Here is a 25,045-nt window from a genome sequence, read left to right as displayed (position 1 = left end):
AGGCAAGGTGACATTAATGTAAGGAATGGGAAAGAACTGGCAAGTATCAGGAGTAGGAGTAAGCAGGAGCAGGGAAGTAATTCTGCCCCTGGACTCAGCACTGGTTAGGCCACACCTTGAGTCCTGTGTCCAGTTCTGGGCCCCTCAGTTTAGGAGAGATGTTGAGTTGCTGGATGGTGTCCAGAGAAGGGCAACAGAGCTGGGGAGGGGTTTGGAACACAAGTCCTGTGAGGAGAGGCTGAGGGAGCTGGGGTTGCTTAGCCTGGAGAAGAGGAGGCTCAGGGGAGACCTTCTTGCTCTCTGCAACTACCTGAAGGGAGGTTGTAGCTGGGTGGGGTCAGTCCCTTCTCCCAGACAACCAGCACCAGAACAAGAGGACACAGTCTCAAGCTGTGCCAGGGGAGGTTTAGGCTGGATGTTAGGAAGAAGGTCTTCATAGAAAGACAGATTGGCCATTGGAATGTGCTACCCAGGGAGGTGGTGGAGTCACCATCACTGGAGGTGTTTAGGAGGAGACTGGATGGGGTGCTTGGTGCCATGGTTTAGTTGATTAGATGGTGTTGGGTGATAGGTTGGACTTGATGATCTCGAAGGTGTTTTCCAACCTGATTAATTCTGTATTCTGTATTCGAGGATGTTAGGAGCAAGAGGTCTCATCTACACACTACAAGACTTTTTTGTGCCCAACTTAAAAGGTCCTGCCATGAAATCTCTGGAAATGATCCCCACCTTTCCAAAAGGTATTTGATGACTCAACAGACAGCTCAAGCCAGTAGAGGGCACCTCTGAGACCCCTGAAGGAGCCAGGGAAGTCACCCAGACCTCACCACACAGCCAGATTTCCAGATTTTCTGAAGTCAAGCTGTGGCATAAGCTACTTTTTAAAGCCATTTTGTACATGCAGGGTTTTATTCGAAAGACAGGCAAGTGAGCAAAGAAAGCTCTAGTTACTGCATGCTGCTTTCAGTCATGCTTTGGAAATTTATATAATCACACTTCAATTAGGCTTTAAAATAATATTAAGAAGTGCTTATGATAAATGCTCAATGAAATTAGCAGAAACCTTATCAGAATTTCTAAGTTCCAAGAGAAGTAGTATGCATGTAGTCAATGGCCACCTGAAATAACCAGAACCATTCTGGGGACATCAAGTGGACCAGGGGAGTTTGATCAGAGTTCTTGTTTTAAAACCCTCCCACTCTCCAGGACAGCCAGGCCATCACCAAACCGCCTGCCAGCAGCAGTCCCAACCTAATGCCAATTCCTCAGACTATGTCTATTCCTCAGTCTTGCACAGGCTGAAAACATAGAGAACAGGAATTCAATACTAGAGAGACAGCTCCAGGGCCCCAGAACATAACCTGGCATTAATCAATTATTATCCCCAGGATAGTCTTTGGGAATTATTAACAATGGGAATAAATTCTCTAGGCCAGGAGAATCAGGCCAAGAATCTTGGAGGATGTGGTCTGTTTAGAGAAAGGATAAGTCAGGATAGGATTTCTTTTGCTTGTCTGAACCTTTCTATTAATTTCTTTCTTTTGTTGGTGACACAAACAAACCTGTTTCTTAGCTACTACAGATGACACCATCCTATGGTGCTAGAGTTTCATATACAAGCATCAGTAATTTTTCTGTATGAATAACATATCTAATACACGACTTATTTTCTTCATCCAAAGAACTGAGTCTTATCTAAACACTGTTTCAATTTACTGATCAATTTTTTTTCCCAGATCTTGATGTGATCTAGACTCATCCATTCAGAGAACTTTAGTGAGCATAATTTCCTGTCTATGGTTTCAGCTACAGCACATTTTTAATTAATTCCTCAACATGTCCCTGCTTTTTCACACCAAGCACATAGCTCTGTATCTCTACAGCATCATAATACCTACAACCTCTCACACGACAGTGAAAGGACAGTTCCTCTTTGAGCAGCTCATCATTTCTGATTCTGTTATCCACTGACTGAATTGTGAAACCTTAGCACTTTTGTTGTCCTTTGGGGGAATTCCTGGTCAGCACCTGTCATACTGTTCTTCTTCTAAACACTTCTTAAAACTGTTCTTTACTGATTCAGTAGCAATGAAGTCTCTGCAACAAGAACCTACTATTTATTATGCTGATGATTGTCCTATCATTACTCTCTCTTATTCTTTCAGTCATTAGCTTTGTCAAGTTTTGGTCCTTACTATAAGCATTGTAGAGGTTCTTAAACTGTGTTATTACAGTGAGGTCCAAGAAGCACTACTTCATAGTGAAGCTTAGTAAGCACATAACTAAGCCAGCCCAATAATGAACATGTATGCTACCAGGTTTATACTTGAGTTAAAAAAAAATCAAAATTAATCACAGCCTTCCTCATTAAGACTGAATGCTGTATTCCATGAAATATTGTTAATGCTGTGATACAGCAGAAGCCCTGATAAGCAGTAACATTATGAATAGTGTCCTACTAGCTGCACCTTATGGCTTGACCATGAGAAGTGCTGAAGACTTTATTTTCATAAGCCACAAAAATCCCTGGGCCTTCCAAGAGCCTTCTCAAGATTTTCCAAGTACAGCATTATCAGGAATGGCTGACTAATAGATTTGATAAAAAGCCAAGTGTTTTTCGGTGGTGCACAGTAATAAGACAAGGAACAAAGGGTTCCAACTTGGAACATAGAAGATTTCACCTCATCTTTACAGTGAGGGTGACAGAGCACTGGAACAGGCTGCCCAGGCTGTGGAGTCTCCTTCTCTGGAGACTTTCAAAACCTCTGTGACTACCCTAAGTGATGCTGCTTTGGCAGGGGGGTTGGACCCGATGATCTCTTGAGGTCCCTTCCAACCTCTAATATACTGTGATGCTGTGAAGTAACTATGTAAGTTAACACTTCATAATGATGCCATAGGAACCAGGTTAACTTGCATGCCAAAATCAAGTGTCAGTGCAAACAGCATATTGGTAAATATGTACAGTTAAAACGTTTTTTTATTAGAGTTCGTCCATCTGCCCCTCACTCTCGGTTCGTTCCCAGAAGGAAGCAGGGGATGACATTTCAGAGGCCTCTGTAACCATGTAAAGGCTGATGGCAGCGTCACGAGTGGCTTTCCCAACTGTGCAAGAACTGCTTTCTGGGAGCAACACGGATGACCCACTAAGACGGAGTTTTCCTTATTCTCGACAGAGGAAGCTGAGGGATTTCTTCGCATTTGCACGCTACCTCCCGTGTTCTTAGCAGCGTATGAAGTAAGGCACAGCGAATGGCGGTTCCATCCCGCTCCCACCACCGAGAGCAGAAGCCCCCAGGAGCCGCCCTTCTCCCTCCAGGCTGCCGCCTTCATCGTCAGCGCCGGCCCGCAGAACGGCGGGAGCCCCTGGGCCGCGCGCCCCATCGCCCTCGCCACTGCCTTCTGCAGGCAAGGACAAGCGGGTACCACCCACTCGCAAGACCCTCGCGGGCCAAACATCACCTAGCGCAGAGCTGCAGGAACAGCGCGCACATCAGCGACCCACTCCCGGGAGAGCTGCTACCTGTTCCCTTCCGCCTCCAGGAAACACGCCAAGCCCACGCTTTGCCCTGCTAACAGCACTGCTCCAACCGCCTTCCGCTGAAAGCGGCTCCGGATTGGCTACCGGTCCACCCAATCAGAGGTTGGGTCTGCGCCGTCGACTTTACGTGGAACGTCGCATCAGTAGCACAAAGTGAGAGTTAGAAGCAAGCTGCAGCTTGAGAAAGCCCCTTCTAAGAGCAGACCAGACCTCGCTCCCCCCATGAAGAATGGTTCCTCCCGTCACGTGGCCCGGCGGAGGCGGAGCGCCGTCGCCTACCGTCCCTTTGCCCCCTGGTGCGCCTGCGCAGTAGTGTGGCGTTCGGGTCACGTGCTCCTTCGCGTCCGGCGGTCATGGCTGCGCTGCTGAGTTCTGCCGGGCGTCTGCGGGCGCTATGCCCACGCCTCCTCTCCCTCCTCCGCCCGCCTGCGGCCGTGATCGCCCGCCCGCCGCCGCTCGCCAGGTGAGACCTTACGCTGCGGGGCTGCGGACAGGCCGATGAGGCGGCGCGGGACGCGGCGGGGTTGGCAGAGTCCTCTTGACCAAGGGCATTGCCGGCTGGGCCATCTCGTGCGCTCGGGGCCGTAGCCCCGCAGCCGTTGGCCCATGTTGCGCCAATCCTCTGGCATGCTGGTGGGAGCCCTGGGGCCACGCCCCGCGGCTTCCCGCCGCCTGTGCGCGGTAAGGTTACCTCGGGGTTAAAGGCCGCGGAGGAGCCCCGTTTCCCTCTGTCTGCGTTGGCGCGGGTGAACTTGCTTCTTCCGCAGCAGTATCTTCTTGGAGCTCAAACAAAAGCAGGGTCCTTGCCTCTGTGAAGAACAAGAGGCTTAGGCTTTCGGAGGACACTGTTAGAGTGGCACAGGCTGTGTAGAGGGGGAATCAAGGAGAAATGGAGAGACCAGGCACAGATCAGCAGTAATTGAGTGTGGCCACGTGGGCTCACAGTTGGAATGTGGGCTTATTCCTCTGCAGGTCAGACTCCGCTGGGTTTGTTACCACGAGGAAGGAATAGCGTTAATTCCTTTCCTGTGATTCCCTATCTTCTGTCACACAGGTGGGGTGGAAAACTCAGGCCACCTATGTCCATCCTAATCATTGTTTTAACCGCTAGCACATAGTTGGTGCCCTGCAGGAGGTTCACATGCACAACTCATTCCTTGATATGAGTACATCTTACTTTAATGGAAAAAGAAAAAAAAAACAAGCAACAAACCAAAAAACACACTTTTGGAGGAGCTTAGCTTTCTCTGTGGTAGCGATGCACTGCAGTGCTCCACATTTGGGATGTTTGTTTTGGTCACATAGTTAGATACCACCAGGGGAGCTTTAGACTCGAAGTGAGGAGAAAGTTCTTCACTGAGCGAGTCGTTCGTCATTGGAATGTGCTGCCCAGGGAGGTGGTGGAGTCACCGTCCCTGGAGGTGTTCAAGAGGAGATTGGACGTGGCACTTGGTGCCATGATCTAGTTATGAGGTCTGTGGAGGCAGGTTGGACTCGATGATCCTTGGGGTCTCTTCCAACCTTAGGTATACTGTGATACTGTGATACAGAAGTGCACAAGGCTCAGCCCTGAATATGTGAACAAATATATCAGAATAGATGCGTATACAAAACACACCATAGCTTTTTTTCAATGCACTTTTTGAAAAAGAGCTCTTAAAGATGATGTTAGCATTCTGGTGTATAGGCAAGCTTGTTCCTTCCATAACTACTTCCTTAATTATCTGTCTTAAGAAGGCAGCACCTTCTGCAGATGATAACTTTATCAGAGTTTGGTATGTATTGTTTTGTGTTACCCATAGTGAGTAGGCTGTTATAACTACATAAAGATGAGAGCAAATTTTTTTTAACACTGAAGGTTACTTAAATGTCAGCTCGTTCTCAGACTGCTTGTGAATGTGACAAAGGTTTGTTTATGGCTTCTGAGTCTCAATGAGATGAGATTTTTTTGCTCAATTTCTAAATTTTAAAAGAGGGAGTTGGGAATAGATTGAGATGCTTAACTTCAATGTATTTCAAATTACTTGCTGTAATTACAGTACAGTTGTTAACTAAAACATTGTGTAAAAATAATTGTAAATAATTTGTAAATATAACTGCCTAGCTAAATAGATGTTTGCATCCATTTTCTCTAAGGCTATGTCCATTTACTGGGTTTTTCCATTGTAAAACCTACTGAAGATCCAGTGTGAGAAGAGGATATGATGCTCCTGGTGTGTGGAAGTGTCACCTCAGACATTATTCAGATAGCAGCTAATGTTGCCATAAGCTCTGAATATGGAAACACAGCATTATTATCTGAAAGAAAGTATTCACATGCAGCATTAGTTAGCATTCATAACTACTTTTATTAAATGACCAAAGAACGGTATAGACAACTTTTGGCATGAAATTTTAGCATATAGAAATATTAAATGTACAGACCAAATTTTATGAGCTGACATAACAGTGTAGTGCTACTAACGGGAGAAAGCTCTGTCTTGTCTTTCCTGTTCCTTGTTGCAGCCTTGGTGGTCCCTCTGAGTCAATGTTAACTTAGTTCCTGGTAGAAAACCAGAGTAGTTTTTTGCCTTTGTAGATAAATATGTTCAGCAGAGGACTTGGTGAGTTTCCAGAACTGGTTCGAGAGACAGGGATAGAAACAGAAGAGAGTCAGAGAACTAGAGGGAAGTCCCACTAGTAAAATACTGAAGTCATTGCTGCTTGCACTACCTTTAGCGCTTATCAATCCTATTGCAAGCTGATTTTGTTTGGATGCCTGACCAAAATCTTACCTAAAAAAAGAATAGTTTTCTGCTGGTTTTAGTGGTTCATAGATTCATAGAATGCTTTAGATTGGAAGGGACCTTAAAGATCATCTAGTTCCAACCCCCTTCCAGGGGTAGGGACACCTTCCAGTAGACAAGGTCACTCACAGACCTTGTACTGGGCCTTGTTGAACTTCAGGAAGTTGTCGTGGGCCCGCCTTTCAAGCCAGTCCCAGTCTCTCTGGATGGCATCCCTTCCGTCCAGTGTGTCAGCCAGACCACACAGCTCTGTGTCATCTGCAGGCTTGCTGATGGTGTGCTGTATGCCGCTGCCCGTATTGCTGACAAAGATGTTAAACAGCACTGGTCATAGTACTGACCCCTGAGCGACACCACTTGTCACTGGCCTCCATTTGGACATGAAGCTGTTGACTGCAGCTCTCTGAGTTTGGCTATCTAGCCAATTCCTTGTGTAGCAAGTGGTCCACCATTCAAGTGGGTGGACCCTTTCCCAATTTGGTGCCCAGGATGTCATGCAGGAGAGTGTCAAATGCTTTACACAAGTTCACATAAATGGCATTAATTGCTCTTCTCTTATCCACTGATGCTGTAACTCTGTCAGAGAAAGCTACCAAGTTTGTGAGGCATGATTTGCCTTCGGAGAAGTCATGTTGGTTACCATAAATTGCCTCTTCTCTGTTTTCTGCATGCCTTAGCTAAGACTTCAGGAAGATCTGCTCCATGATCTTACCAGGCACAGAGATGAGGCTATCAGGCTTATAATTTCTGGAGTCTTCATTTTTTCCCTTTTTGAAGATGGAGGTTATGTTTCCCCTTTTCTAGCCAGCAGGGACTTCACCAGACTGCCATGGTTGAAGTGTAAGAGATTGTTAAATGCCAAAGTTGGTGTGACAGATGCAGTAGACCTATGCAGGAAGGACCAGGAAAACACCAGTTGCCAACAGAGCTGCAAGTTTAGTTAGCTGAAAATCCTGAATATTTTTTTCTGCTTTGTGGTAATTGAGCTGATTTTAGTTTTTCTCAACTTGACAGCTTGATTACCTAAATGAGTTTGTTGTGAGGAGTTACATTCACCATAATTCATGTATGACTTCTTGAAGGACTAACTGCTTTTTTTTTCCCCTATAACTGCATTGCTGGAAAGAAATTGAGAAGTGCTTTATGTGATAATAATTTGACTCTTGACAGCTGGGGCTTGGTTTTTTGATTGTGGTTTTATTCCTCACAAATGATGTGGTGTTTTTGGTTTTTTTTTTTTCCATTAAATTATACTCTCTTATAAATTTTTAAGTATAAATAGGATCATACATGGGACATCATGCTGAAACCCTAGGCTAGGTTTAGTTAACTATGTGATCTTTGAGGTCCCTTCCAAACCCAAACCATTCTGTGTGAGAGGTACTTGGTAGAGAACAGGAAGGAGCTGTGGTATTTGTTTTGTGGCTTTTAGGTTTTGGTCTAAACTGTGACTTACTGAGACTGAGCAGCACACCTAAATTTGTGCATTCTTTCTGTCCAGTAATGTAATTCCTAAATAATTTTTCACCCAGAGTCTTTGTCTTAGTGTCACTTTCCTGTTTGTGTTTAGGTATCCAAGTGCAGAAGTGATGCTCTAGGACCAAAGTATAAAGTGAATGTAACATTTATGAACTGCAGTGGCACATATAAGCATGTGATCTCAAGCAGTTTTTTTACTTTAAGTAACTATTAATTGTTGAGTGTTTTTTCTACCTAATCTTAATTTCTGGAAATGTACCACTCTTGAAGAACTAGAATGACATATGGACAACTTTTTGACTTGCTCTTCAGGTCTCGAGATGGTATTTTGAGAGTGGAATGCAGTCCACTGCAGAAAAATTTAAGAGAATGTTGATAAAGTTCTAATTTGAATACTGGGGGAAAAAACTCCAGAGTTTTGGGAGTAAATAAGTGTCAAGGAATGCTTTTACTGTTTTGCAAGAGCACTGGGGAAATGACTGTTTTACATGTGCTTGGTATGGTTCCTTTTAGCATTGGACATAATACAGTTAGTTCAGAGGCAGATTTGCAACTTTCATGGCAATAGTGGTTACAGAAAAATTGCATATTTGTTATGGCTTTCAGAGATGTGTAAAAGCAACTGTTCACTTTCAATAAGAGATTTTTATTGAAGCATTGTATTTCTCTAAAGTTTAATGTAACCATCTTCCCAAAATGGGTTAGGACAGTAGATGGGTATCTCCCTTCATTGGTTGGTTGAGAAGCATTTCACAGCAAATTGTATCTAAAGCAAATTTACTGTGTCCCTCTACTATGCAATGTGAATTCTATTTCCCCTCTACTGTGCAATGCACCTCCACTATGTGATGTGGAATTTAATGAGCTTTATGTTATTCCTCTCATGCCATGCAGTTTTAGGAAGATGACAGACCAGTACAACAAACTTCAGATCTACAACAGCAAATTGAGCACTGTGCTAATTTATGTAGTACAGATTATTTGCTGGAACTTTTTGCTGACAAGAATGCTTTTATAGGCCTCTCAAGTGATGAATGTTCAGAAAAGATTTTGAATTAACATGATAATATCTTTTGGGGACTTTATTCTGCATATTGTAGGTGATTATGTTACAGTTTGATGTTATGTCATGCTGCTGTGGGAAAATTAGGGTTGGGAGGAAGGGTATTGCTCTGTTCTTCTCATACTGACCCCCCTTCCACTGATGGCCAATTTGTCCTGCTATAAATCAGGGTGTTCCTTGGATGTGGTTTCATTTGCTTGGAGGTAAATAAAGCATTTTCTGATGGATGGAAAGGTTTTGTTGGATCAGTTAAGAATCTGATAACTCTAGAAGGGTGGGATCATGAGCAAAAGAAGAAGAGAGGAACCCTGTGGAGTGACTGTTTAATATGGGATAATTGAAGCTGTATTGATGAACTGTACTGCAGGATGTGTGTGTGCTGGGGTACTGTTCTGTAGCTAACACCCTATCTGTTCTGAGAGAAGGGGAACATTAAGGATTCTTAGGCACAGATCATGAAAGCGTAGCTGGGGAAGTAAATCAAGTGGAATCTCTGCATGCAGGTCTTCCAAAATATCTTTGGCTTTGCTCTCACATCTACAGTGTGTAGGTTTTTCAGGATTGCAAAGCAAAGAGCATCTCTCAAAACAACATACTGTGATGTAGAGGAACCTGCTTTTAACAGGATCTGTGTTCTGTTCAGAGAAGTGTTTCCTGATGGGGTTAGTAAGGGAGTGCCATATGCAATGCTTTACAAGTTGTCACATGTTCAACTGATAACCCTACTCTACAAGGTTCACCCCTAAACCATATCCCCAAGCACCACATCCAAACAACCTTTACACACATCCAGGGTTGGTGACTCAACCACCTCCCTGGACAGCACATTCTAATGCCTGACCACTCTTCCTATGAGATTTTTTTTCCTAATGTCCAGTCTAAACCTGTCCAATTGCAGCTTGAGGCTGTTCCCTCTTGTTCTCTTACTAATTACCTGTGAGAAGAGACCAGCAGCAGCCTCTCTACGACATCCTTTCAGGTAATTGTAGACAGCAATGAGGTCTGAGCCTCCTCTTTCTCAAACTAAACAGCCCCAGCTCCTTCAGTTGCTCTTCATAAGATTTATTCCCCAAGCCCTTCACCAGCTGAGTTGTCCTCCTCTGCACTCACTCCAGAGTCTCAACATCTCTCTTATATTGAGGAACACTACACTTGAGGTGCAGCCTCAACAGAGCTGAGGACAATCGCTGCCCTACTCCTGCTGGACACAGCATTTCTAATACCATGTAACTTCTAATACATTGTAAAGACCTGATGAGATGGGAGTAATAATACACTTTTGAAGAATCTTGCTTCAGATACAGGGGTGGTGGAAGTCACAAATTAAAAAATGAGTTGCCTTTGGCAATTCACCATCCTACTCAGCAATCCATTACTGGTGGACAAAAATGTAGAGCAGAATGCTTTATTATGTTAGCAAAATGATAGAGTTAATGTGCTTTAAATGCAGAGGTGACATTAAGGAGATTTGCTTTTTGTAATACTGAAGTGATACTTTATTCCAGTATAGTTTCACAAGCTGTTCACTTGTGTTTTACTAATGCAAAATATCTTGAGACTTCCTAAGAAACAGCACAAAACCAAAGTTCTGCTTTGCTTCTTGCAAATGATTTAGGCAGAGTTTTTAGACCTTCTCCAAGAAACTTAAGGTTTCTAGTCTATCCAAAACCAAACCCATAACATTTGCTCTCTTGTAGGATCCTACTCTCATTGAAACAAGGATACACCGGCCTGAATGTTGTGGTCCTTTTTTGAAGGTGATTATAGCTAGGTCAGGAGAAATAGACCCTCTGACTAGGTGTCCCCCTTTTAGCAGTCATGTAAATCACGCTGAGTGTTCAGAAGTGGTATATTTAGTCTTCTACTTAGTAAATTTAACTTGTGGTAAGTCTATATTGATTTTATGTACAGTAATGAACTTCAGCTCTTAAGTTTACCATTGTTCAACTTTGAGCATGGCTTATCTATTGAAAACTATTTCTTGTAGTATGAAATACTTAGTACTTTTCTTAGAAAAAGCGTAACGGCTGTCTTTAGTGTGGCTTCAATTAAAGGAGGCAAATATCCATATGATGGCTTTAGTGGTTGGTTGGTTTGGGTTTTTGTTTATTTGTTTGTTTTCATGTTGGAATTGGTTAAGTTCTACAGAAAGTAAACTTTCTCCTGCTGCCAGAAAGAGCAGTGGAGCTACCTACTTTTTGAGTTTTGGGAAAGAGGGACATTTGTTACTTAGCCTGGTGTGTAAGATGTGTTCCAGCAGGAAAATTAAAAGCACTGCTCTGGAAATACGGAAAATGTGTAAGTATGTTGGAACTGTACTGAGATACTCACTAAACTGTCCAAATAATTTTCAAATGTTCTAAGCTAAATTAGAGGTGAAGAGTTGCCGCTAACTAGGGATTGGTTTTGTGTTGGGATTACAAGAGTATAATGGATTAACCAGGTCTACTTCTTTAATCCTCACAGTTGTTGAGACAAAGCTGAAAATGGTGTAAAGCTACAATTATGTAAAGGCTCAGGAAAGCTACTTTTAGTCTTTTGATTGTGGGAGTAGAAATGAGGTCACTATGGGGCTTCATATATCCTTTTGAATAGGATAGGGCAGGTAGGCAATTCTGAAGTGTAGTAAACTACACATGCTGGTGAAGAATGACATTGCTCTTTCAAACAGATCTGAGGTTTATGGTGCAGCTTCATGTGCTTGCAAATGTGGGGTTTCACATGGAGAAAATCTTAATATGCTGTTTAAAGGTAATTGATGAAAAGTACTTGGCACTTGTTACAGCCCTTGGAGAAGGATGCATTTTTTGGTGTAGCACAGCATTTAATTCTAAACAAAATTAATTAGAATGAATGAAAAAATACAGCTAAAGCACAAGACTGTATAATCCAACATTTAGCTCTGAGGCTTGATCAGAAATATCAAGGTCATGCATTATAGTTTTTGGGGGTTGTTTGAGTGGCTGGTATTTTGTTTGGTTTTGGGGGGGGTTTGTTTGCTTGTTTTTTTCATTTTGCTTGTTGTGTTTTTGCCCCTCTTAATCTTACTTTTAAAACTTCCAAATTAGAAGGTTTAACTGTCCGAGTATTTTGTTCTAATATTTCATTACAGGTAAATATTACAACAGTTTACTGTTACCACTGTGATGGCTGATGGATTAGGTACAGTTGCTTCTCAGCCTGGATTGTAGGCTGGGATAGATGAGTACAGACTTACCTGTGGGTGTTTTTTTTTTTCTGACTAAACACAACATCATAAACAGAATAATTCTCTGTATTTTACCTATGTTACATTTGTAAGAACTTGAAGAATTTTTCTCTTTTGCTCCCTGATGTTTCACATATATCAGTGGCTCACTTTCAGTGCATTTTTGGCTGTACTGTTATCTAGTCAACCGTACACTATCTTATGTTTTTATGTTTGTTTGCTTTGTTTTGTTGCAGTTCTTTCTTGGTCCAAGACATACAGTTTTCTTTGGTCTGTATTGAATTTGTTGATGCCAGACTGTTGCATCTAGTAATCAAGATAACTCTGAAGCCTGGGGCTCTCCTTAGAGTTTGCTGCCCCTATGGTGTTGTATACAAATTGACTAAGTTTATTAACTGTTCTCTCACCCAAATTGGTATTGAGATTATTCAATGGGCCAATCCTGTCCCAGTTGGGACAAGAGAGAGCTTAATTTAGAATGCCACAAAATACATGCCTGATTTTGCAACAAACCCTGATCAGCACATTTTAATGTAGTTTTTGTTTTGTTTTGTTTTGTTTTTAACAACTACTGCACCCATATTTTTGTAACTAGAAGTACATTGTAACTCCTTGTTTTGCCTATGAGGTTGTCACCTACATTGTCCTGTCACATACAAAGTTTGTATTTTTTAGTGATCTTTTTTTCCCATAGCTTTCATAAATTTTTGAAGGTAATTCCAAAGGACTGGAGGTTGAGGTAGGTCCATTAGTGTGTCTTAAATATAACGTATCTTAAAAGTTTCCAGGATTTGCTTAGCTTGTTCTTTCCTGCTCTCACCAACGTAGTACAGTTGCAGTTAACATTGTTTGAAAGCTAAACAGTTTATGATCCATAATTTTTTTCCATTTGAAGAAATGCATGTGTTTTCTAAAATAATCTTTATAGTATTTAAAAGGCTTGCTGCAGTTTTGTTACTTCCTGACTGCAGACATGGCCTTCTTAATTTTTAACTTAGCTTTTCCTTTTTTTATTCATCTTAATTATGAGCTCTTTCTCAACTTTTAAAAATTAAAGAATTTGAAGGTGCCTGATGCATTGATAACTGCTGCATTTTGTGTCATATGAAGGTCGTGCCATTAGTATCAATTTGCAGTAAGTATGTAGTCAATTATGTTCTTCTCTCCTTCACTTGATTGCCTGAAATCAAACCTGGTACTGTGTCCCTTCATTTGTTTGTTTGATTTTTTAAAAATTATTTTTACTCTTTAAGCTTTCTGGTCTGCTGTTTATTCTTTGAGAGTAATGAACTCTTTCCTCCCCACCACTTCCTAAGTTTTTTGTTCTTAGGTGATTTGTAGCACTAAGAACCAGATTTGAGACACTGGATACCTGCAACTTCATCCAGGCTTTCAAAGCCACTGTCGCTTTTAACACATATTTGCTATGGCACTGGCTAAGTATTGCACAGTGCCTTAAATCGTGCTAAAAGTCTACACCTGAGTCTTGATGGTAGACATATTTCAGATTGATAATGATAATGTAGGTGGAGGTCAGTGGAAGTTTGAATTCCTCAGGTCGTTCTGTACTTTCATACTGTTCTCCCCTGTCTAAAGCTGAAACTCAGACTCTAATGTTGCCATTTCATAAAATCCCTTTAATCAGTATAAATTCACAGAAATGCCAGTACCAAATTTGATAATATCTGGGGAGCGTGTGGGTTGTAAATAGAAATACCCACTTCTGCTGATCTTTCAGAAGGTTAAGTGAGTGTATAAAAATAACACTTCATGTAAGAGTATAGTATTTTGCAGTATGCAACTGGTAAACTATAATATTCTAAACTTAAGTTTTAAACAGCATTATCCTGAATGCTAAGCAAGGAGAGGTTAGTAACAAATGAAAGTTTAGCATCCTCTCGTACTGTTAACCAGCATACATACTGTTTTTATCCTCAAACTTAATCAGATGGAGCTATGGAAGTTCAAAATGTTTGATGGCTTTCTTAAAACAGATTGGCATTTCAGCTAAGACATGTAGATATCAGTTTGTGGTCACAAGTGTGCTATGTGGCCTAAGATCTAATTCAGGAACTTGCAAAATACTTCAAAACAACAGAAAACAACAGGTTGTAATAGAAAAAGACATTATAATCTGAAGTACAGAAATTTTGGTCACTTTGATATTGGAAATCAAAGTATGAATTTCTGTATTACAAAGGCTTGCTTCCAAAGCATTTTTTCCAACCTGACTTGAAGTAGTCTGAAAAGCTTTCAAGTAGCTTTTTTTGATGAGTGGGTAATATCTTTTATTTTCTTACCTATACCTTTAATAAAAAATAAAGAATTTGCAATCTTTGTGCTTTTTTAGTTGAACATTGTTATTTATATGTTATTAAAGAGTTTAAGTTGTGGACACCTCATTTAGTTATTACACCCAATAGGACTTCAGGTTTAGTAGTTTTTCTTGACCTGCTACTGGATTTTACTCTAGTTAGCCTAAGGATTTCTGTTTTATGGAAAGTACCTTGTCTGGTTATATCATGAGGGAGAAGGAGAAGAAATGAAAGAATCAGGAAAAATGGCACCCTCAGAAATACTTCTAAGTGAGAGATGGCATTACTGTAACAAGAAAAGTGTTTCCAAGTGATCATCTGTGCAGCTGCTTACTGCCAGAAGTGGTGTTTCTGTTTCTTTCCCCCTGCCCAGTTCCTCTGCTTTTAGCCACCTATTTCTACTCCCTTTTTGTGTGTTTCATTCTGGTGGGTTTTGTATGTCTGGGAGATGTTTCTGTTCTAATCTCGTGGAGTAGTAATTGGGTTTTATTTGTTTTTTTGTATAGAAGTGGCCAGATTGGTATTGTGCTCGGTTAGTGAGTTAAGCTCACAGAGGTGTCTGAATATAATGCAAGCTATCCCAAAGGAATGACTGGGAAGGAGGCAGAACTGAGCCTGAAGGAGAGGAGACGAACTAGCAAGAGAACTAGAAATCTGGGGACAGTTACAGGGCTATGACCTTGTCGCAGTCTCAGAGCCATGGTGGGACAGCTCTCATGACTGGAATGTGGTTATGGATGACTGTGTACTTTTTAGGAAGGACAGACTGACAAGGCAAGGTGGTGGAGTTGCTCTCTATGTGAATAGGCAACTAGAATATGTTGAGCTTAACCTAGGGGGAAATGATAAAGGTGTTGAAAGCTTATGGGTAAGAGTGAAGGGACATGCAAACATGGATGACAATGGTTGTGGGTGTTTACTACAGACCACTGAACCAGGAAGAAGCTGTTGATGAGGCCTTCTACAGGCAGCTGGAAGTAGCCTCAAGATCAAGTGCCCTGGTGCCACTTGAGTAGCCTCAACATCAAGTGCCACTCTGATACATTAGTTGGATAGACACACAGCCAAGCATAAACAGTCCAAAAGGTTCCTGCAGTGCATTGATGACAACTTTCTCCTGCAGGTAGTTGATGAACCAAAAAGGAGGACTGCAATGCTGGACCTGGTATTAACAAACAAAGGAGGACTGGTTGTAGATGTTAAGGTTGGGGGTAGTCTTGGCTGTAGTGAGCATGACATGTTAGGGTTTAATATCAACAGACAAAGAAGCAGGGTGATAAATAAAATTTCAACCCTGGACTTTAAGAGAGCTAACTTTGCCCTCTTGAAGACTCTACTTAGAAATACCCAGTGGGCTAGGGCTCTAGAAGGAAGGGGGGCCCAAGAGAGATGGTTAATATTCAAACATTGCATCCTCCAAGCTCAAGAAATATGTATTCCCTTGGGGAAAAAACAAACAAACAACACAAGTAAGGGAGAAGACCTGCATGGATAAGTAAGGAGCTCTTAGGAAAACTCAGAAAGAAAAAGGAGGTTTACAATGTATGGAAAAATGGTCTGGTGCATTGAGAGTATTATAGAAATATTGCCAGAGAATGTAGAGATGCAACAAGGAAGGCCAAAGCCCTCTTGGAACTGAGTCTTATCAGGGGTTGAAAGAAAACATGAAGAGTTTTTTCAAATACATCAATGATAAAAGGAAGAGCAGGCAAAAGGTAGGCCCACTGCTGAATGATATGGGAGCTATGGTAACTGATGATGCACAGATGGCACAATTGCTGAATGCTTTCTTTGCCTCCTAAGACCAGCCCTCAGGAACCTCAGTCTCTGGAAGCAAGGGAGGAGAACTGGAGGGGAGGACACTCCACTGGTCAGTCAGGACTGGGTTAGAGATCTCTTACACCAACTGAAGACACAAATCCGTGGGCCTCAATGGGGTGCATTCATGAGTGCTGTGAGAGCTGGCTGATGGTGTTGCTGAACCTCTCTCCATCATGTTTGAAAAGTCATGGAGAACAGGAGAGGTGCCTGATGACTGGAAGAAAACGAATGTCACTCCAGTCTTCAAAAAAGGCAAGAAGGAGGACTCAGGCAACTACAGACCAGTCAGCCTCACCTCCATCCATGGAAAGATGATGGAGCAGCTCATCCTGGAGGTCATTTCCAACCACATGGAAGACAAGAAGGTTATCAGGAGTAGCCAACATGGATTCACCAAGGGGAGATCCTGCCTGACTAATCTGATAGCCTTCTATGAAACCATGACCAAATGGATAGATGAGGGAAGAGCAGTGGGTGTCATATTCCCCGACTTCAGCAAGGCTTTTGATACTGTCTGCTATAACATCCTCACAGAAAAGCTCAGGGAATGCAGCACAGACGGTTGGTCAGTGAGGTGGATTGAAAACTGGGTTGACAACAGAGTTCAGAGCGTTGTCATTAGTGGCACAGAGTCAGCTTGGAGGCCTGTAGCCAGTGATGTTCCCCAGGGATCAGTACTGGGTTCAGTTTTGTTCAATACTTTTATCAATGACCTGGATGTGGTCGTTTGAGGCTGTGCCTTTAAGAACAAACACTGCTGGAACACACTGGCTAATGTTTTTGGTACTAGAACCAAAACATTCTGATATTCTAAACGAATTTCATTGGTTGATAAACAAAAATTCAGCTTTAGATTGTGAAGCGGTTGGAAAATTTTTTCCTCAGTTCAGTTCGGTTTGGGAGTTGGGGGAGTTTGGTGTTTCAGCCTGTTCTCCCTGCCTGCTTCTTCTGCGAACTGCTGGATTTGGCCTTCAGATAAGCAAACACTAATCCTGCATGGGCTTTTGAAGCTTGCTAACAACTCTTTTCCTTAGTAACTTGCCTTTCTCTCTCTCTAACCCCTTTTTGGGGAAAAAGGGAGGTAAGGGGGGGAGAGAGGGGGTTCCAAAGAGGGGATCCCTCCCTGAGGGAGGGATTTTTGTTGTGTTATTTGTCTTTGCTGTGTATTTCTGTGTATATATTGTAAATACCTGTATATATTGTGTTATATATAACCTGCTTTCCATATATGCTTGTAAATATATAGCTTTTGCTCTTCGACTGAGTTAGCTGTGGTTTCTTACTCTGTGGAGGAGGGAGAGCTAAGCCCTCTCTCAACCTACCACACTGGATGAGGGCAAGTTCCCTGATGACACAAAACTGAGGGGGTGGCTGACACCCCATCAGGTTGTGCAGCCATCCAACGAGATCTGGACAGGCTGGAGAGCTGGGTGCAGGCAAACCTCATGAAGTTCAATAAGGACAAGTGCAAGGGCCTGCATCTGGGGAGGAGTAACAACATGCACCACTACAGGCAGCTCCATGGGGAAAGACCTGGGAGTCCTAGCAAGTTCTCCATGGAACAACAATGTGCCCTTGTGGCCAAGAGAGCCAATGGTATCTTGGGGTGCTTCAAGAAAAGTGTGTCCAGCAGGTCTAGAGAGGTTCTTTTGCCCCTCTACTCTGCCCTGGTGAGACCACAGCTGGAATACTGCATCCAGTTTTGGGCTTCTCAGTTCAAGAGAGAGGGGGACCTGCTGGAGAGAATCCAACAGGGGCACAAGGATGATTAGGAGACTTGAGCACCTCCCCTGTGAAGAGAGACCGAGATCCCTGGGGCTATTTAGTCTTGAGAAGACAGAGAGGGGATCTGATCAATGTGTATGAATATCTGAGGGGTGGGTGTCAGGTGGTTATGGCCAAGCTCTTTTTGGTGGTGCGCAATAATAAGAAGAAATGGGTACAAGCTTGAACATAGAAGATTTTGTCTCAACGTGAAAAGAAGCTTCTTTACAGTGAGGGTGGTGGAGCACTGGAACAGGCTGCCCAGGAGTTTGTGGAGTCTCCTTCCCTGGAGACTCAAAACCTGTCTGGATGCATTCCTGTGCGGACTACCCTAGGTGATGCTGCTACGGCCAGGGGGTTGGACCTGATGATCTCTGGAGTTCCCTTTCAACCTCTAATGTACTGTTATACTGTGACACCACAAAACTTTAGCTCAGGAGCTGTCCTGAGAGGCAGAAATGACGGAGGGCAATTTCAGAAGTGACCAAAATGACTTTTTACCATCCACCATATATGGTTTCTGGAGGAGAATAATCTGGTTTATTTTATGCAGTTATAAGGACAATTAAGAGCAGACTTTCAAAAATACTTGTCTCTAATGGTAAAAAAAAAAAAAAAAAGCAAAAGGGCAGGCTCTTACTGTTTGCTAGAAAGAACACATTCTCATTGTTTCTTTTTCTTACCTTACTGTATTTTGAGAAAATAAATATGTAAACACATCCGAAGCTGATATTTGGGCTGCATCATAGGATGGTTGCTTCATGCCCATTAGTGTAAATTCTGCAGAGTGGGGAATGATCTCCTCATTTTTTTAAGCACTTATTGGAAACATTTGCCTCTGCATTAGTCTGTGTGTTTTAATTTAAAAGAAAGGTGGCATGTGCTGCCTTGGTTTGCTGTGTTCTGGGAGAGATTGCTAAGATTGTTCTTGAAGTGATTTTTCAAATATGTGTAAGTTTTTGCTGAGGAGCTGTAATGTGACAATAGGGTTTTACAGCACTTGGATGACTTAAAAAATTGGGTTGTTTTGGTTTGGTTTTTTTTTGATTGTTTGTTGGGCTTTTTTGGGGGGGAGGTTGTTTTTGTTCAGTTGGTTTTGTGGATTTTTTTTTTTAATAGTATTTGAACCATTTAATTCATGAGGTGAATCCAACTGAAAATCTCAGAGAAACAGTTGGCACTGTAAGACTATGTACTCGACTATATCTTATTTATATCTTACACATCTAAGTGCCAGGATCTACACATTGGACACAACAACCCCATGCAGTGCTACAAGTTGGGGTCAGAGTGGCTGGAGATCAGCCAGGCAGAAAGGGACCTGGGGGTACTGGTTGACAGTAGGCTGAACATGAGCCAGCAGTGTGCCTAGGTGTCCAAGAAGGCCAATGGCATCCTGGCCTGGATCAGGAACAGTGTGGCCAGCAGGAGCAGGGAGGTCATTCTGCCCCTGAACACAGCACTGGTTAGGCCACACCTTGAGTCCTGTGTCCTGTCCTGGGCCCCTCAGTTTAGAAAAGATGTTGAGTTGCTGGAAGGTGTCCGGAGAAGGGCAACAAAGCTGGGGAGGGGTTTGGAGCACAGCCCTGTAAGCAGAGGCTGAGGGAGCTGGGGTTGCTTAGCCTGGAGGAGGCTCAGGGGAGACCTTCTTGCTGTCTCCCAACTGCCTGAAGGGAGGTTGTAGCCAGGAGGGGGTTTGTCTCTTCTCCCAGGCAAGCAGCACCAGAACAAGAGGACACAGTCTCAAGCTGCACCAGGGGAAGTTTAGGCTGAATGTGAGAGAGAAATTCTTCACAGAAAGAGAGATTTGCCATTGGAATGTGCTGCCCAGGGAGGTGGTGGAGTCACTATCACTGGAAGTGTTTAAGAGGGCACTGGATGAGGCACTTGGTGCCATGGTTTAGCTGATTAGATGGTGTTGGGTGATAGGTTGGACTCAATGGTCTTGATCTTTCCCAATGAAATGTGTTTGTTTCTATCAATGTGGGATGTTTTAGAGAAACTGTGACATTGTGTGACCAGTGTGGCTGCAAAGTGATTCACAGAAGTGTAATCGATATTTGTTTGTTTTTATTCAAGCAGAAGCCAAATGCACCAAATAAGGCTCCTTACAGTTGCACCTCAACAGGAGGGAAGTGTTAAAGAAGAAGCAATTTCAGAGATTCAAAGCAGGCGGCCCTGGCAGTTTGACTGGGCTTTAACCAAGCTGGATAGCTCTGTCAGGAAAACGGGCCGCATCCCTAAAACCCTTCTACTAAAAATCTTCCACGATGTGTGCAGAACAGGTAAGTTGCTTCCAATAAAAACAAAATAAAAGCTAAATTTACAGTTGCAATATTACAGTTCATTAAACCAAGGAAATCCGTTGAAAGAGTTCTCATTTATGTTTTGTCTTTGAGTGGTTTATCTGCTGCATAGTTTGATGAACAGACTTTAAATGCTTCAGAGATGTTACTGTTCTGTGAATGTGCATTTGCTTTTTTCTTTTTGTCTTTAGAAATTTATAAGTCTTGTGAAAATTAAGTACAAATTCCTTTGAAGAAACATTATATTGCCTTGCTTACTGTGGATTTTTTTATTGGGAAATACTACACCTTCCTTGTGTAACTGTATTGTGCACTCTGAAGAGGGATTGTGTCTGTTTGGCTTACACAGTATGCCTATAAAATGTCTAATAAACAGTGCTGTCCCTAAGAGGTTATTTTTTTAAAGTACAACTGTAGAGGGAGATGTGGAGGTGATCCCCAGGTCACCACATTGCCAGATAGCTGTGATTATTCAGGACAAGAAATAATCCAAAAGTCCAGAGACAAGGCATTGTTCATTCTGGCAGGCTTAATACCCCTTTGGCTAAAAGCAGCTGTACTGTATTAATGCTTTGCAAACCAGGTATGACAATTGATGAGGTTTGGTAGCAGTTACTATGAGTCAACAGAGATTTTCTAAGTATACTCACTAAGTACTACTGCCAGTATTTATTAATGGTATCATGTAGTATTTCACTTTAGTTTTAAACTTTGCTGTGCATTGTTCTGGACTGTTAATGACTTGTATACCTGGGATTACCTTTTTTGTTTTGTGGCTCTGTCTTTAAAAGCTGAGTCTTTAATTTGTACTCTTTCTGTTCAACAACTTAGTTTTTGCTTGTGATAACACTTTCTGGTCTTGACTGCTTTGTCTTTTTTTCAGGTATAAACTTGTAATTTGCAAGTGTGGGGTGGCAAGAATTTAATGTCTCTAAGCTTATTTGCAAATCATCATTCTTTGTGATCTTTGAGTGACATACTTTTTAGGAAGTCATATTAAAAACATGAATTGCTTAGAGAGGTTTTCTATGCCTGTGTAAATATATTGGAGAAAAAAACCCAACTAAGAACTTTGCAAGAGATTCAGTTAGGGTGCAATTGATATAAATGACAAATATTTCCATATGAAATAATATATATATTGAAAACTAACTTAGCAAGTATGGGAAATGATATATTTTTTTTCTTAACACAAACACAAGCAAACCCTATTGTTCTGCCCAAAGGAGGTGTTTGCTCTAGATCTCATCCTGCATTTTTCCATACTTATGCTGCCAACCCTTTTTCTGTTTTTTTTTTCCTTTTTTTTTTTTTCCTGTCGTTTTGAGGTTGCTAGTATAACATTGACATTGTGAAACTGGAGATGTGTTGATGTTTTTATTGCATGAACTAGTTGTATGCAGGGTTGTAAAAGTTACTTGGGTATGACTTACCACTCTATTATGTCTTCAGAAGTTAGCATTCCCATTTGCAGTTAAGTACCTGATCCTTCAGTGTTTTAACTTGGGTCTCTTAATTATTTTTCCCCACTGCTGCTGGTGTTTCTTCCGTTTGAGCTTACTCTGTATAAAACAACTTTTCTTCTGTAGTTTGCACTCTTTTAAAATACAGTTTTCAGGGGTTATGTGGTGTCCTAGATTTGCTGGTCCTTTTGGTACCTGCAGACGCAATTCTAGAGGGTATATAACTTTCTGTTGCAGAGGGATTTTCCATTTCCCTGCCCAGCCTTGATTTTACAGGTGTACAGCTGTTTCTACAGCTCTAGAAAATTAAAAGTTACACTTACAATAATCATCAACAGCTGGAGATAACATTTCTGGCAAGAACAACTGCCTCTGTGCTGGGCTCTGTGGAGCTTCAGGGTGTTGGCATGATCTGGAAGTAACTTAAAAAACACTGATAGTACTTCAAGTCACTTTGGAAGTCTGAATCTGTCAAGTCTGTGTGTTTGTCTCTGAGATAGAAAACTTGAGAGATTTTTGTCATCATTTATGTTGTGTGTGAACATTTTATTTTGTTCCTTGCTAGATGAAATTGCATGTGAAGTATACCTTTTTCTGTGAGAAAGGAATAGACCTTTTTTTTGCGCCCCCCCCCCCCCCCCCCCCTCCTTTTTTTTTTCCTCTTTACAGTATGCTGCTTTCTAAAACCATTCTTTTTGTTGGAAGCTTCTGGGTTTGTGTATTAAGACATGATTGAAAACCACGAAAATTGTCTTCATCTTATTGGGTAATCTGTGATAGATTCTGCAGCTCTGCCTTTTTTTGCCTCAGGTGGAGTATTGAAGTCCAGAAGAGATAATAGGAGTTAGTTTTTCAAGATTATGTGGCTAGTGCAGAAGTCAGAGAAGGTAGATGTTCTCATAGTTTCCTTCACTGTGCTCTAGATAGATGTAAATGACCAAATTTATTTTGTGTTGACCATGGGCAGAAGTGTAAATGGAAATTTAATGTGGAATGTCTCAGAATACCAGTTTTGGAGCCTTATGGAATTGGTATGAAGTATTTTGCCCTTTCTGAATTGTATCAGAAAGGTATGTCCCTGTTAAGATGTAAGGATCTATGGTTCTTGGATGGGGAAACTTAAAGGACTAGATCATCTGAGTTTAGTATTTTGTGTTGTACTTAATTTCTGCTCAGCTGAGCTCATTAATTGGTTTGAAATTAGAGAAGAGTAGATTTAGATTGTAAAAAATTTTTTCCTAACATACAATGCGTGTGGTTGAACACTGGAACACGTTGCCCAGGGAGGTGATTGAGGCTGCCTCCCTGGAGATATTCAAAGTGAGGCTTGACAGGGCTTTGGGCAACCTGATCTAGATGAGGATGTCTCTGCCTGTTGCAGGGTGGTTGGACTAGATGACCTTTGGAGGTCCCTTCCAACCTGGGTAGATTCTATGATTCTGTAATTGGGATATTTTATCATGAATCTTTTTTCATGGTAGCCACAGTAGTGTAATTATTGAATCATTTGGGTATTCTGTTCAGCAAACATCTTTCTTTATCTTGGAGATTTATAGCATACAAAATGGTTAAGTATTTTAGTGGGTCAGTCTCTAATTTTTTTTGCTGATACTAAACACATAATTATTTATGAAGACTCTTTTGGTTATGTTCTACTTGCAGGGTCTCCAGGGAGTAACCAGGCCTTGCTTTTGTTGCGAAGTTGTGGTGCTCTTTTACCAGAGATATTGGCACCGGAAAGAACAGAACTAGCCCATGTGATATGGGAGAAGATGAAGGAACTGGGTAGGTTGGTTTTATTAGTCCCTCTTGAAAGAACAGCTATGTGCTTAATTACTTTATTTGTAATAGAAGACTGAATGTATTTTAATAGTGTTTAAATGTTTGGGTGTAAAAGCCAATACTCATTGCTGAATAAACACTAGGTTTTATTGTTCAGGTGAGACCTATTTCCTATTCTGGGAGTTATACTGACATCTAGGGGTGTTAATCTCATGGACTTTGCTTGATTTTTATTATTGTAAGAGTGTATTTTACATTTCTATTAAATGTTACCTTGCTATCTGATGGGCTGAGTAATCCTAGTACTGCAATTTAAAATTTTTAAACATCATTTTCTAGAGACTAAAACTTGCTTCTTGATAGTAAAATTGCTGCGTCTGTAAACACAGCTGAGGAGGCTGTGGAATAGCACACACATGAGCATTGATGCTACTGTGCCTTTGTTATGTTTTAGCCTTTTATAAACCCGCGTGCTGTTAAATTGATCTTGGATATTTCAAAGATGAGTAAAATGAAGCAGTCTGATTATACATGAAGTTCATACAGAATGAGATTGCCTGAGCATGCTATTAAAATCATGTTGAATTTAGAGAATCTGTATTCACTCGCTGTGGTTGAAATCTTCCCTTAGGTGCCGTGTATGACACGAGCCATTACAATGCTTTACTTAAAGTCTACCTTCAGAATGAGCACAAATTTTCTCCAACAGAATTCTTGGCCAGAATGGAGCAAGCTAATGTACAGCCCAATCGAGTAGGTACCCTTTTAGGATATCTTAATTCATAATAATAGCATCCATTTGTTGGATGGAAGTCATTAACTTCCCCTTTTTATTTTTTGTAGGTTACATACCAAAGGTTGATTGCTGCATATTGCAACGAGGGAGACATTGAAGGGGCAAGGTATTCTTATGCATTTATATTTGAGGGGATTTCCACAAAGTCTGTTTCTCATATTGCCTTCCCATAATGATAAGACTCATTTCAGCATAATTCTTATAAACTGAGCAAAGTAAAGAGGGAGTTTATTTTAACCGAGCACTAAAGAACATTTTCTTAGAGACAGCTAGGAACTACACAAGCAAAATAAAACTGATAGCCCAGTGTTTCCAAATCACATTGTATTCAGGTTGGTCAGAAAATAAGTTTTGTCATTTTTAACAGCAACTGTAAGAGTATGAAGAGTTACTGCCTGTGTATGTAATTGGCTACTGGGAAAGGCATTTGACAATGAAGTGGGCTAGGGAGCAAAGAGAAGTAATTTGTTTTTTGTTGTCATTATATAGGGCTCGCTGAATATGTAACATTTCAACTTTGGCAAGCTAAAGTTGGAATAGTGTGTTTGCTGAAACAGAGAAGTAGGTAAAATGAAGATTAAAAACACAAAAGGCCAGCCCAACCCTTGTGCCTGCATATTTCAAAGTGACACACACATCTGAAGTAATGCAAGTTAATCAAATTATGTGGATATTATGCAGCACCCCCAAATACAGTTGCTCAATAACATAAAGATTTGAT

The 25,045-nt window shown here is 41.5% G+C and overlaps 1 protein-coding gene across 1 annotated transcript in view; it reads left to right on the top strand.

Annotated features, from left to right (window-relative positions):
• The first annotated feature begins 3,881 nt into the window (after positions 1-3,881).
• LRPPRC (leucine rich pentatricopeptide repeat containing) overlaps positions 3,882-25,045 on the top strand; it is a 98,530-nt gene continuing 77,366 nt past the window's right edge. Inside the window, exons 1-5 of the mRNA XM_009904035.2 lie at positions 3,882-4,004; positions 20,057-20,262; positions 23,409-23,531; positions 24,160-24,281; positions 24,372-24,430. Of these exons, the coding sequence (XP_009902337.2) occupies positions 3,895-4,004; positions 20,057-20,262; positions 23,409-23,531; positions 24,160-24,281; positions 24,372-24,430 (620 nt within the window). The 5' untranslated portion in view covers positions 3,882-3,894. The remainder of the gene's footprint in view (positions 4,005-20,056; positions 20,263-23,408; positions 23,532-24,159; positions 24,282-24,371; positions 24,431-25,045) is intronic.

The sequence above is a fragment of the Dryobates pubescens genome, chromosome 16 (genome assembly GCF_014839835.1).
Source record: "Dryobates pubescens isolate bDryPub1 chromosome 16, bDryPub1.pri, whole genome shotgun sequence".
NCBI lineage: Eukaryota > Metazoa > Chordata > Aves > Piciformes > Picidae > Dryobates > Dryobates pubescens.
Note: the sequence above shows the minus strand (reverse complement) of the source record. Positions and strands in the feature narration are given on the sequence as shown.